This window comes from Anastrepha obliqua, chromosome 3, assembly GCF_027943255.1.
Source record: "Anastrepha obliqua isolate idAnaObli1 chromosome 3, idAnaObli1_1.0, whole genome shotgun sequence".
NCBI classification, from domain to species: Eukaryota; Metazoa; Arthropoda; class Insecta; order Diptera; family Tephritidae; genus Anastrepha; species Anastrepha obliqua.
The window spans coordinates 67,456,979-67,472,139 of NC_072894.1; the positions used below are offsets into that span (position 1 = coordinate 67,456,979).

Here is a 15,161-nt window from a genome sequence, read left to right on the forward strand (position 1 = left end):
GCGTTTTCGAAAAAAACTCATTTCCACTCTACCTGGAGGTAGAGTAAGCGGCGCGTTTTTTTTATCGTGGTGCCCCCTGTAGGCCTAATCCACATGTGATGCACACTTTCGAAAATTTAGCGCAATCTCCTACATTTTACCGTTCCTGATGGACCAGGCGATGCGAGTTCGTCTTGGGCACCGATCAAGACGTCGCAGACTGAAATCTTGTCCGCATCATCTGCGATACGATTATCAGACTCATCACAATCCTCTTCGTTGTCCGTTTCATCAAACGTTTGCTCTGAAATAGTCGCAGTTTCTTCTTCTTCATCGTAATCCAATTGCACTTGCGAATTTTTACAAGCACCACTACAATTTGTGCATGTAACGGAGCATTTTAACCCAGCTTTTCTACATCCACAGGCCTTCTGACATCCCTTTTTACATTTACAAGAAATAAGTTTTAACAAGGATTCTGGAGCTGAGGCTCGAGTGTCGTAACAGGAACTAACCCATTTTTGTTTCTGTTCCATCCCCATTGTTCTGCATTTTGTTCATTCCCGCACCACTGCCGAACCTGGTGATAGGTTCGGAATGAATGCTCTCGTGCTACTGCCTCTGTTGGTGGTAGGGACGCAATATTAAATTTATTTTGTGAAGCATGCATATCTGTACTTATTTAAAGACATGATTTTCTTACTTTTCACATTACTGTAACCGTATAATTCAAGAAGAAAACGTTCTCCTGCTTTAGCAATAATCTCTGAATGAATTTCATTTTTCCTTGATAAAAGAGTGCACATGTTGTATCACATCCACTGAATGCATGCAGAAATATAATATGACCTGCAGCGGTTTAATCTATAATACTTTCAGTGGAATATATTTGTTATAGATTGTAGAGCGAATATCTTCTATAACAATCTCTTCTGCTGTCTTCACAATACGCCGACGTTCTTCTGCTTTGTATTCACTTTTTTTGATTGTACCAGGCTTCTGTTAATAGCTTAAGTCTTGTATTTCGGAAACAAACCACCGGAGCCTTATTGGCAGTGATGGCAATTAAAATATTTTTTGAGAAGCTGTGCTTTGACTGTTTTTATGTGTGGGCGGTAATCACCTTCAATTTTGGCTACCAATTCGTCCAATGAAAACGGACTCTCATCGGAATTCTGCTCAAGATAAGAATAAATGAACTGCATCGCAGTATCTATCTCATTCGCATACGGACCTTTTTTTTATATTTTCAGCTGGTGGTGCTTCATACATTTTTTTCATGCAGGAATTATGGTACTGTGCTTCGGCTGCGACCAAATCATTCACATGCTGAAGACGCTCAATAATTGCTCGACCCCAATCATCATTACGAGCTCTAGCAAGTTCAGAAATAGTATTTTTCATTGATAAATTTCGCACACTGTACACAACGCTACGCTTGCACAAGGGTAAGACTCCGTCAGAAAATATGAGATTTGCAAGTGGTCTTTCGATTTCTTTGAAACTTTGGGAAATATTAGTTCTAGGTAAGATACATTCGAGCCTAAAATGATTTTGAAAAATTTTCAAAATTGAGTCATCTACACCATGTTGAAAATCGGGACCGTGTTTTTTTTCAAAAATCAATATTTCTTGAACCGTTGGACGGATTTCAATGCAATTTACAGACAATATAGAAACAAATAAGTAGTTTAAATTAGTATTATGTTAAAAAAAAATTTCGAAATTTTGACCAAAAAAAAGTCAAAAAAATTTTTTGAATCAATTTTTAGTTGATTTGGCCAGTTTTTTAGATTTTCTGTTATACACGTAACGATTCCTTATGATTTAACCTTTATTTTGAAAAAAAAAATTTTATGGTGTCTATAATAGTTCTCGAGATATTGCGATTTTAGTGGAAGCGCGCACGCACGGTTCGCGTACGCACGCACGGTTCGCGCTGCGTTATGTGTTCCTGTATGAAGTGACTGGAGCAGACTGCTGCAGGTCTGTGCGCGTTTTTCTACCCCAGCGCTGCGTAACCGCGAACTTCACGGTGCGCGCTTCCACTAAAATCGCAATATCTCGAGAACTATAAGGTCTATGAATAAGTTCGTGCGGTTTTTTTTCGAAATTTGAATTTCGGATCATTCCCATGGCTTTTAAACGTTTGGAAATGGTTGATTGATCAACTCCCAAAGTTTTTGCAACCTCTTCTTGCGTTTGAGCCGGATCTTGATCGAGCAATTCCTCCAATTCGGTATCCATGAACTTTGGCGGCGCGGCCAAAATCACCACTTTTAAAGCGTGCAAACCACTTCTGGCACGTTCGCTCAGCTAGAGCATGCTCACCATAAACTTCCACCAAGATACGATGACTTTCGACTGCTTTTTTCTTCATATTAAAGAATTCCCCGCAAAAACACATTATTTGGCACGAAATTCGACATTTTCAAGTGTGGTAAAAATATTGTTGTTTACGCTTCAAATAAAAAACTTATACTGACGTTTGTGCCTTACGACAGTAGCTCTCCAATGAATGTTTGGAAATGTGGATCGATGGAATAATAATCAAGTTACGCCATCTGTTGTAAAACCGCACGAACTTATCCATAGTCCTTAGACACCATAAAATTTTTTTTTTCAAAATAAAGGTTAAATCATAAGGAATCGTTACGTGTATAACAGAAAATCTAAAAAACTGGCCAAATCAACTAAAAATTGATTCAAAAAATTTTTTTGACTTTTTTTTGGTCAAAATTTCGAAATTTTTTTTTTAACATAATACTAATTTAAACTACTTATTTGTTTCTATATTGTCTGTAAATTGCATTGAAATCCATCCAACGGTTCAAGAAATATTGATTTTTGAAAAAAACACGGTCCCGATTTTCAACATGGCGTAGATGACTCAATTTTGAAAATTTTTCAAAATCCTTTTAGGCTCGAATGTATCTTACCTAGAACTAATATTTCCCAAAGTTTCAAAGAAATCGAAAGACCACTTGCAAAACTCATATTTTCTGACGGAGTCTTACCCACAACCGCTTCTGTTTTTGTGTTGCTATAAACTCTGCTGTTATTTCATCAGCACATAAAAAACAGCGATTAACTTCTCATTGTTGTATCGTTTTCAACATACTGGGACATCATAAACTACTATCGATTTTATTCCCGCCAAAAGTTTAACTTCAAAGTTTCCAATCCTTTTTCCTTCACTTCAATTGTTTCTTTTTCTAATAATGGATTATCACAATTAAACAATTTCTTTCATCAGGAGCCATCACTCTAAAAAAACAAACTACACCGTAAAACGATAGACGTATACTGATGACTCAGTCTAAACTAGATACTTCTCTTCAGTTCTACCGACAGATGTTTCGTTGAAGGTCGAGAGAGAAAGGGACCCTTCAACAAAGGCGACACATTACCCTTATAATTGCTTTTCTAAAACCTGCTATAGTTAGTAGAATATTATTGTAGAGAAATATACGAAAAAACGTGGTGGTGTAGGTGAATATTACTTTGTGGCGCTCGTACGCCAAAAACTATCGATTTTACAAAACAAATCGTAATAACATAAAACGTAGGAAATTATCTCTAGTTTAATTTTGCAAAAAACCTGTTTTTAGGCGCCATTTTTTCAATATGGCGGCAAAGTTGAAATTCGAAAAGAGCATGCCAAAATCTATAAAAATTACCTAGCTTGAAAACTCCCGGAAAACTTTCCAGGTAACTCCCTTTTTTTTACCAAATGACTGGAATAATTAGCCTAAATTACATTTTGTTATGTTGGTACACTCTTAACATCAAAGTGAAGTTTCATTTCAATTTGTCCATTCATTCTTTGTTTACAAGACATTCAATATCGACATGTCACAGTATTTTATACAGTGAAAAAAATCAAGTATATTGCAGGGATTGAATTTTTATATTTGAAAGGCAAAGGAAATTTATGAACGATTATTCAAAGTGTGTAACGATTTTTCGCCATCAAGGATGTCTAAAAACACCAGTAGCATCAAAAGTCGTGGAAAATCGTCGAGTAACTGAAAGTGATATAGTAGAAGGCCTAGGCATCTCGTTGGGAAGTGTAAGCAATATTTTGACTGCAATATTGGGTTTCATTCGCTAACAATGGAACAAAAACACATTCGAATGCGACTTTCTCAGTAACATTTAGAGCGTTTTCAAAAGGATGAAATAGATTTTGGGCGTCAATTCCTCACTATGGATGAGACTTGGGTCTATCACCATGATCCTAAATAAAAACCAGAGCTTCAAAAGTGGTGTGAACCTGGTCCTCCGTAAGTAAATTATTTTTTATCAAGACAATGCATCGAGTCACAAGGTTACGCTTAATACCGATTTTCCAGTGATAGTTTAATTGTGGTGAAATTTTTAAACGGAAAATTTTAAACATGCAATTTTAAGGTGCTTTAGTGAGTGGTGGATAGATGCAACTTCTGGCATAAATAAACATAAGACCGCGTGCATACCATGCAACTTTTATTGCTTCAACTCGTTACTAGTAATGCTCGTGTACTCAAGGGCAGCTGGTGGCCGTATTGGAGCCTACTGAAAGTGATCTGACCATCCAGTTCATTGGCACTACAAATTCTCAGAATACTGCTATGTTTTGGCACTCATCAATGGTGTAAAATGAGAACGAATCCAGACTTTGTTTGAATGTGACTAATGTCGAATTGATTGATGTTACAATAAACCGATTGAAGACAGCTCCTTCTGTTTGAAATAAACTACAGTGGGCGGCAGGCCTCATTCAACATTCATGCTAAATGCTGACAGAGCCTACTTTATGTTTATATGCCCCTTTGCTTACCAGTCCACCCATGGATGATGAATCGCAGGAACTCATCATTAAATTCCAATATAGCCATATATCTTTGTGGGATATATTTCTCACCAATGCTTCTAGTGCTTCATCTGGGCGTAATGAGAAGCTCGACCTAACCGTCACATTTTGTATATGCAATAATCCCGCTATACTGCCATAACCGATCCTTTCCGTTTCGTATTTCTTCATAATTGCACCTTTGATATCGCTGATGCCGAATTCCCTCCCCTCAAATTGCTCCCACAATTTGGAAAATCCTGATTTTATAAACATAGACGACTAATAGCTTTGATTTCAAAGCAAATTCCATAGTTTTTGATTACCAGTTTATACTTGTAAGTACCATAATGGCTGCTATAAATAATATCCGACCGATTTTAGATGTATTCTGTGCTATAAATTAATACTTATCTTATCGAGGTTCCTCACGACCATACATTTTCGTCCATGTGCCACAAGCACACAAGTACGACTCTAGATAATGCAAAAGTATAAAACCAATCAATGTAAAATCAATCGGCTAGTTCTTTGTGAGTTCAACAGTAAAGATGAAAGTGCTAATCATTTTGGCTGCATGCCTTATTGGCAGCGCAATCGCGTCCACCAACCAAGTTGATTGGTCTAAAGTGGCCTCGTTGGATGTACATCCACAAATACCATTAAATCCTCGTATGCCTATCAACGGTAACACAGGACGTATTACCAATGGCAATTTGGCGGAACCTATGCAATTCCCCTATCAAGTTGGTTTATTGCTGTACTTTGCCGCAGGTTCTGCTTGGTGCGGCGGTAGCTTGATCTCTGATCGTTGGGTGGTTACAGCTGCCCATTGCACAGACGGGGCGTAAGTGCGAGTACTTATAAGCGTGCGCAGCTATTAAATAACGTCATTGACGCTGTAAAACATTTTATTTTATTTCATGTTGCAAAACCAGATAAAGGCGCATGCGTATTTCCTTGTTCCTTGTGTCAGTCTCGCTATTTGACCGACACATTTTCTAATAGCTAGCACAACAATTCGTTCATACGTATTTATTTATATTTCTGGGCATTATATAATTTGAGAACTTTTACACCATTTTTAATTATGTCTTATTTTTGCAGAACTGGCGTTGACGTATATTTGGGCGCTTGGAATCGCACTGATAAAACAGAACAGAACCAACAAATTGTTTACGTATCTGCGAAGAATATAGTCATTCATGAAGATTGGGATTCTAGTCTTATTTTGAACGACATTTCCCTTATTAAATTTCCAGTTTCTATTGAATTTAACGGTACGTAATTTTACATTTCCTCAACAAAAAAAAATATATATATCTACCTTCTATCTAATAATTTTGAATATTTTAGAATACATCCAACCAGTTGCTTTGCCTAAAATATCATCCTCATACTCGACGTACGAAGGCGAACAAGTGATTGCCTCTGGATGGGGAAAGATTAGCGACAGTAAGTTCAAAAATCGGAATAGAATGTTTTTGCTTATTAATTATATTTCACTTGCATCTCTGCATAGGTGCCACAAGCGCCACCGATGTATTGCGCTGGGTTGAGGTACCTATTATGTCCAATACTGTATGCAACAGGTGGTTCTTCGGCTTAGTTTCCTCAACGAATATCTGCATTAAGACTACTGGTGGCACTTCCACTTGCAATGGTGACTCGGGCGGTCCATTGGTATACAACGATGGTGAAGAGACTGTGTTGATTGGAGCCACTTCTTTTGGCATTTCCCTTGGATGTGAAGTTGGCTGGCCAGGTGTATTTACTCGCATCACTTCATACTTGGATTGGATTGAATCCAATTCTGGTGTTGTAAATAAATAAAACAAACTGTTGACCCGTAAAAAAATATAGCGTATTTATACGTACACATGTATGTACATAACAGATAAATAAGACCCAGTTTTATTCGATGAGAATTTAGAATTTAGTAGAACATTTATATAAAAATCAGTGGGTATGTTTGAGTTTATTTTAATTGTACTGTACATAAATCATTAATTACTCATTGCTCATATTTTCCTAGAGGCACAAATAGTTATAGAAGCTGGCGCAAAATCAATCATCTATTTTTGCTTTAAATAACGTTTTTACTAAACTAAATTTTTTAACGAAAAAAAAAAAAATAGTTTTGATTATTTAAGAGCAAGGCTCTTCTTCAGTATTTAGATTGCCACTTATATTGGAATGAGCATCATTGCTGGCGTTGATTCGAATAGATTTAGTTTTATCTGTGTTTGTGATGAGACCCACTTTCTCAGATTCTTCTGCGACCCGTTGTAACTGTGTTTGCATATGAGCATGGCGATTTGATATAACAACTAAACCAACAGCATACTCGAGGTTGCTTAACTTGTAACGGAACCCCCATCCTATGCTTTAAGTTTCAATGTTATCAGTTTATAGCACAGCGTCCAGGGTTATGTTATGTTATGTTACGCCATTCCTTAATTATCCACTACTGTTTTGGGCATCTCCCACAAGGAGGTGACGGGTACGACGACCCCGCGGACCCTAGTCAAGATGTCCCTCATTTCAGCGACTTTGTAAGAGTTAGCTAGAAAGTTAGGAGACAAAATCCAGCACGTGTCTGTTCCCATATTGGGCGGTGTGTTGGTCAGTGTCTGTTCACCATGTTAGGTGCGACTGTGTGTCAAAAGCATGACCGGTATGCAACCTGGCACACTGGGAGCCCCTGGATAGGTCGTTATGGCTTTCCACCTGCAACCCCAAAGGGGTGATGTGAGTTCGCTCTGCCAATGTGTTAGCTTCGTTGTATATCAGTAACCAGCTGCTTTGGACCCTGGTCAGGAAGTGTTCATTGAGCGTCGGTCCGTCCGTGTTTTCCGGGATCGGTAAAGCGTAGTTCAAGCCTCAGGAAACTGAGGTAGAAGCATTGCCTCCGAAGGTACACCCGCTCTTGACTATTTCGGCCCGCCCCCCTGCACACGATGCGCTGGTGAAATAAAAAATAATGGAAAAAATTATGGAAAAAAACAAAAAGAAGAAAAACAGGAGAAGACCCTGATGGAGATATAGAGCAGATCCCTTTCGTAAGGAGACCTCGATTGCTTCGCTCGCCACCACAAAAAGCGAATTTGCCTCTTACGAGTGGAACATTGCCAACTATAGGAAAATCAAAGACGGTCAATGAAGGAGCTGAAATGACGCCTCAAGAATTAGACGTAAGAGTAACGCCAAAATGCAAATGCGCCGTCGCATACCCCTGTAACTGCAAAGGACGCAAACACAGAACGGGAAACCACTGCATCTCCGCGACAAGAGTTTATTCTCAAAATGCGAGCTGAAGAAGAGGAAGCCGTAGATAAATGTTTGAGAGTGCTTAGGAAGATGAAAACAGTTATATTGAAGAGTAGGAATACTTCCACGGAAATAAAGATCGGAGTCTCAGAGCCTGACGAACTATTCGACATCATGAAAAACTGCAGAATAGGTTGGATTTGAGCTGAGAAAGCCGGCAAAGGTTGTCTCTTGCCGGACAAATCAACGAAAGAAATCGAAGGTGACACCCCCGCAACAGCTCGAAAAACAGGTGTTGTCCAGAAGAGTACTCCTTTACCCGACTCTTTGAAAAAATTAAGAGTTCGAGAGCCTGAGAAATGGCAAGAGGTAAGCCGGCAAAAATCTAGGCCCAATACCGTGCCAAAATCAAGTGATGGAGGGCAAAACGATGGAGCAAGGAAGGTAGAGGGCCACAGTTATGCTGAAATCCTCAAAAACATCCGAGAAAAGACCATGCCAGACGAAAGCACAACGGTGAAAGGCATAAGAAGAACCAAAACTGGCGCTCTTTTACTTGAATTAGAAAAGGGAAACACAGTTAGCACTGATTTTTTGAAACAATTTGAGGAAACCGTAAAAGCGGTCGGTTCCATTACAAACCTCAGACCAACTTCAACTGTAGAGATCAGAGACTTGGATGCCGTCACGGAGAAGAAGGAAGTTGATGACGCTGTGAGAAAAATGCAAGCTGGCACTAATGAAAATATCGATGTTAGGATCACAAAACCTAATCGACCTAACCTAAAACGACAATAAGTACCGGCTTATGTTACTCTCGCTATTGAAAGCGCAGAAAAGCCGCCCACGCAAAGTAATATCAAATTCGGATGGGTTAGTGAAAGGATGAGAGCTGGCACATCTCTGAAGCTTCGGCATCGGACACCTTCAATCAAACTGCAAAGGACCAGACAGAAGCGGAAAAGGAATATGCATTCGATGTAGAGAAGCTGGGCACAAAATGAAAGAATGCACCAAAGAGCCCAAATGCTGCCTATGTACTGATGCCAATCGCAGCGAGACAAAGAAAATGCCAGGCTCAGGCAAATGCTCGATGACAAAAGAACATGCCAAGATAAGATAAGAAATGATTATAATTCAAGCAAATTTGCACAGGAGTAAAAATGCAGACCTGCTAATGGAGCAGATGATCGTAGAAAAAGGAGTTCAAGCAGTATTGATAAGCGAAAAATATGCTCAATCCGAGAAAGCTTGTATTGAAGACGAGTCGGGAACTACCGCCATCTGTCTGCCTAGGCGACAACGAACTCAAGAGGTAGACGAGTGCTGGACATGGCAGCCAGACTAGGTTTAGTTGAGCTCAACACAGGAACGACTACGTACCGAAAGCCAGGTTGCGAAGACATAACCCTAGCATCGGAAAGCATAGTCACCTTTACTAAAGACTGGAGAGTCCTGGAAGATTACAAAGGGAGTGACCATCAATACATCACGTTTTGCATTGAAATTGAAAACCAAAGAGTGCGTGAAAATCGAAATAGAAGTACACGCAAATGGAACATAAACAAGCTAAACCCAGCGACGCTCTTTGCAACTATTGACGAAAATAAAACGACGATCTGTACGAATAGTGCAGCAAACACACTAGTCAAGACAACAATGTAATGCATTGAGATAGGTTGCAACGCATCTATGCCTAAAATAGATAAGAACAAAAACAGAAATGCTGTGTACTGGTGGACACATGAGATCGCAGAACTTAGATATATGTGCATCCATAAGCGTAGAAAGTGTACTAGAGCCAGAAGATTGGGCCCGGTGATAACGGAATTCGAAGAATACAAAAAGAGCAGAAAAGAATTGAGGAAAGCTATAAGTCAAAGCAAAAAAGACAAATGGGAAGAGCTACGGAACGGTCTAAACAATAACCCATGGGGGTTGGGCTACAAAATCGTTATGAAAAAGCTAGGAGCCAAATCCCCTGCTGCTGATATGGAAACTGAAGTGGTAAGCAAAATAGTCGACACACTCTTCCAAACACACTGTGCTGAGAGGGAAGAACTCAAGTATGAAGCAACGAAACCTGTCCCATTCACAGAAGAAGAACTTATGGATGCTGCAAAAGTAATGAAATGCAATAAAGCGCCAGGACCTGATGGCATAGTTGCAGAAATATTGAAACTATTGGCAATCGAACGCCCTCTTTTGCTGCTAAACATGTACAACGCATGTTTTAAAGAAGGAATTTTTCCAGAAATATGGAAAAAACAAAAACTAGTACTAATCAGTAAGGGAAAGAGAGACCCAACATTAGCGTTCGTTTATAGACCGTTATGTATGCTGGATAGCGCAGGAAAACTCTTTGAGAAACTGATAAATAATAGGCTTAGCGAAGCCGTAGAGAAAAGAGGCGGGCTCTCTGACAGGCAGCATGGTTTTAGAAGCGGCAGATCTACCTTAGGAGCCATCCAAGATGTAATAGCTAGCGTAGAACATGCCCAGGCAGGTAATCGATACTCCAAACGCTTAGTATTACTAGCCACACTGGATATTATAAATGCTTTCAACAGTTTAAGTTGGGACGACGTAATTGAAGCCTTAAAGGTAAAATTCAAGATTCCGAATAATCTTTTGATGATTATTCGTAGCTATCTAAGCAATCGCGTTCTCTTATACGAAACGCGCGAAGGGTGTAAGACTAAACAAATAATAGCAGGTGCGGCCCAAGGATCAATACTCGGACCTGAACTCTGGAATATAAGCTACGATGAAATCCTTCGAATAGAGATGCCTGAGGATGTGCATTTAGTGGGATATGCAGATGACATTGCAGCTATAATAATCGCCCGAAATAGTGATGAAACCAAAAGGAAGTTAAATCAGGTGATGATCCGAGTTCAGACATGGCTAGAAGACCATAGATTAAAGCTGGCCACAGAGAAAACAGAGCTAATACTTCTAACGAACAGACGTATCCCATTAGGAGTAGACATACAAGTACTCGACGCCACTTTATCGACAAAAAGAGTGGTCAAGTACCTAGGAGTGCAATTAGACACAAGGCGAACTTACTGGACGCATATAAACCATGCTGCCACAAGAGGTGCCAAAGTAAGCGGCATGTTAAGTAATCTCATGGCAAACCTTGGAGGTCCAACGCAGAACAAGCGAAAACTTTTAATGGGCATGACGAACTCGATTCTCTTATACGGATGCGATCTTTGTTGACGACTGGAAATTTACTTCCACTACATCTATATTTAAGAGTGGAAATAAAAACGATGTTAGCAATTACAGACCGATTTCGAAGCTTTCGTCTGTCTCAAAACTTTTTGAGATATTAGTGAATCATAAGTTATATTTTGCTGTCAAAGGCCTAACCACCATGATTTCGTTGCAAGTCGCTCCACTGTCACTAGTTTGTCTATTTTCAATGATTACTGCATCTCACCCTTCCCGAACAGATTTCAAGTTGATACAATTTATACAGACTTCTCTAAAGCGTCGCACCGAATACTCTTGTCGAAGCTTGCGCCATTGGGTATACACTCCACGTTTTTGTCGTGGATCAAATCATATTTGTCCAACAGGCACTGCGTCGTAGCCGTTGATAATACGACATCCCGTGCATTTATTGCGTCCTCTGGTGTCCCACAAGGAAGTATTGTAGGACCCCTTCTTTTTATACTCTTTATTAACGATATTGGTTCTTGATTTTCTTTTGATGAACGCTTGTTGTATGCTGATGATCTTAAAATATTTGCGGTTATTAACAGTGTTAGGGACTCTGAAAAGTTGCAAACCGACTTGCACAATGTCCGGAACTGGTACTATTTAAACCGTTTGTCACTAAATATTAGCAAATGCTTTCACGTCAAATATGCTAAATCAAACAATACTTTGCATACTTCGTATAGGACTGCTGGCTTACCTTTGCAATCCGTTGAGGAAATTAAAGACTTAGGCGTTATTTTCGACTCTAAGCTAAATTTCACCAGCCATGTTAACCACGTCATAAGACGATCATATGCGATGCTAGCATTCGTACGCCGAAATTGTTCCGCATTTACCAACCCACACACTCTCAAAATATTGTATTGTGCTTTTGCACAGAGTATGCCGGTGTTATTTGGAGACCGTACCAAATAGGTCTGTCTAATCGGATTGAGAGAGTTCAGAAAGTTTTTCTTCGTTTTGCGCTCCGATCTTTAAAGTTTTCTGAACCTGATTGACTGAAAACCACTTGATAGCAGACGATCTATTCTATCCTGCTCATTTATTACTCGTATCATTTCTGGATATATTGATTGTTCTTCCTTTTAAGTATAATTCAATTTAATATACCTAATATGAGGCTCCGACAGTACGAAACCTTTAAAATTGGCTTCCCGAGAACCAACTATGGGGTGAATGCTCCGATTCCTAGGGCATGTTTAGATTTAAATATGTTTTTCAATTCTTCTGGTGCTGATTTTAAATGACCGTATGGCATCTTAGTCAATCATCTTAAATCGTTCTTTTCTTAGTAACTACTAAACTATTGTACATTAGCTTAATATAGTCTGTAAGAATGTATCCATTCAAAGACAATAAATAAATAAATAAAAAATAAAGAAATATGGGCAGATTCACTAAGGGTGCAATGCCGGCGGAAAAATCTGCAATCTGTGCAACGCACCTGCGCTCTCAGAATGGCTTCGTCATACAGAACAGTATCTGAAGCAGCGGTGTTAGTTATCAGCGGAACCATCCCTATAGATATTCTAGCACAAGAGAGCACTTCCCCGATATTAAAGTTCAAACGCTCACACTTTGGCAGGAAAGATGGAACTCTGAACGGCATGATAGATGGACAGCGAGACTAATACCCCATCTAAAAAAGTGGGTAGAAAGAAAACACGGTGAGGTTAACTATTACCTCACACAGTTTTTGTCCGGACATGGGTCCTTTCGCAAGCATCTGTGGCGAATGGGAAAAGTGAGCCAACCAAACTGCATATATGGAGATACTGAGTATGATGATGCGGAGCACACCTTCTTTAAATGCGAGAGGTGGGACGTGGAGAGAACAGGTCTGCAACGAGCTATTGATGTATTTACACCCGAAGAAATTATCGAGGAAAGGAGCCGTCTTGATGTTGTTCCACAAATGGACGGACCTACGGTTTCAAGCCGACTCCGAGCGGCAGATATTTTTATGAGGAGCTTTTTCATGACAGAAATACACTCGGAGGTTTGCCATTGCCTGCCAAGGGGCGACCGCTATTAGAAAAATGTTTTTCTTAATTTTGGTGTTTTCACCGAGATTCGAACCGACGTTCTGTCTGTGAATTCCGAATGGTAGTCACGCACCAACCCATTCGGCTACGGCGGCACTGAGCATAGGTTTCACAAAACAGGCGACCCTGGACGCATTTACATGATTAAATAAAACTAACTTTGTGGAGTTGTAATTACTTTACAATAAATTTGATTTACCATGAATATAACTCTTGTATTTTGTAGAGTTGCGTTTATTTTAAAACGTATCGTTAAAGGTAAGAAAAACGCCGGAAAACTAAAAAGATCAAACGCGTTTAGTAAGCTGCGCGAGCAAGAACAACAACTGATTTGCAGCGGCCAGCCACACTACAAAAGTAGTCATTGGCAAGCACCTTAGCTCTGCTCACCGCCGATTACCAAACGGAGGTAATCCTTTTATAAAATTCAAATTTAGAAGTAGAAAAAAGACATCTAGTAGTTAGTACAATTTTAGGGCATTGCCATATAAGAAAAATTAAATGTTAATAAGTAGAAGCTATTGCCATATAGAAATAAATACATTAATAATTTATAAAATATAATATAATTCATTTAAAAAATATTATAATTTCATATCTGTAATGGACTTAACTTATAACAGATATTATGGGAGGACTAAGTAATTATTGTACTACACGTTTTAATCTCAAATATTGTAAAGTTTGTATTTTAGTTTTGAATTAATATTTTAAATGTCTTTTCTAAATTTTGTTAGACATTAATTTGGTAAATAAATAAATATTTATTATATTTTCTCTTCAAAATATTTATCATTATGAGCGATGGAGTTCGATAACTTAAATGTTTTGAAATTTGAAATATTTGTTTATCAAGTTTTGATGTTTTCTCAGTTCATTAAAATTTATATCACACAAACTCTCTAAAGACAAAACTAGCAGTCTCAATATCAGTACAAAAGGCATTAAACTCATATAATTCTATAGACCAGGAAGAAACGAAGAAGTATACAGGAAATCAAGTAAGGGAAAATTAATATTACAGTAATAGAATTAAGGTCTAGAATTCGAGAAAGAATATTTGAGAGGCTATCATTTGTTTAAAATAATTGTGAAAGAAAACCACGTAAGTTTAATAATTCACAATTTCTGACCCTTAAATTCAAAATATGACCGTTACATTCAATTCAGCTAATTTAATATAATATGAATTTTCGGTGACCAAAAATGACAGAGGGAGTTAAAAAAATCATATGATATTTACTTAAAAGTGCGCCTACCTGGCACGGATTACGAACATTGTTGAGTTTATTGCCCCAATAAGCTTTGCTAGCTAAGCTAGAAGCCATATAAAAATGCTTGATTGATAATCTAACATTATAAATTACAAATTTCCTACGCAATCGTAATCTAGTAGCGGTTCGTCTGCAATCACACGTAAGTAGGTTTGTATGTATTTACGTGTATTTTAGCATTCATGGATGAGTGCTTGTTTTTGTTTTTTCTATTACGTAACGTTCATACATGCATTCATATACATATATTTGGGCGTTGGAAGTCGTTTACTGATTCTACTTTCGAGTGTCCCTCATCGGAAGTTTTTACCTTTATTAACGTACAACGACACTATTAAAAATAAAATAGATAGCAAAAAAGCACCCGGATATGACCTTATAAAAGGGCAAATAGTAAAAGAATTGCCCAATAATGCTATTGTCAAATTGACACATTTGATTAATGCTGCATTTCGTTTAGAATATGTACCGCAACAATGGAAAATAGCGGAAGTTATTATGCTTCCAAAACCAGGAAAGCCACCA

At 38.5% G+C, this 15,161-nt stretch overlaps 1 protein-coding gene across 1 annotated transcript; it reads left to right on the forward strand.

Moving 5' to 3' along the window:
• The first annotated feature begins 5,356 nt into the window (after positions 1-5,356).
• Positions 5,357-6,713, forward strand: LOC129242044 (brachyurin-like). The gene is made up of 4 exons (XM_054878605.1): positions 5,357-5,660; positions 5,921-6,093; positions 6,170-6,268; positions 6,336-6,713. Exons 1-4 carry the CDS (start codon positions 5,365-5,367, stop codon positions 6,644-6,646), a joined length of 879 nt encoding a protein of 292 aa, XP_054734580.1. The 5' UTR covers positions 5,357-5,364; the 3' UTR covers positions 6,647-6,713.
• Positions 6,714-15,161: the final 8,448 nt, after the last annotated feature.

Bases quoted from the DNA above. Each gene is read 5' to 3' on its own strand.
- LOC129242044 (XM_054878605.1), top strand. From the start codon at position 5,365: ATGAAAGTGCTAATCATTTTGGCTGCATGCCTTATTGGCAGCGCAATC. The intron at 6,094-6,169 runs GTACGTAATTTT...TGAATATTTTAG, and splicing joins AGTTTCTATTGAATTTAACG to AATACATCCAACCAGTTGCT. The intron at 6,269-6,335 runs GTAAGTTCAAAA...ATCTCTGCATAG, and splicing joins ATGGGGAAAGATTAGCGACA to GTGCCACAAGCGCCACCGAT.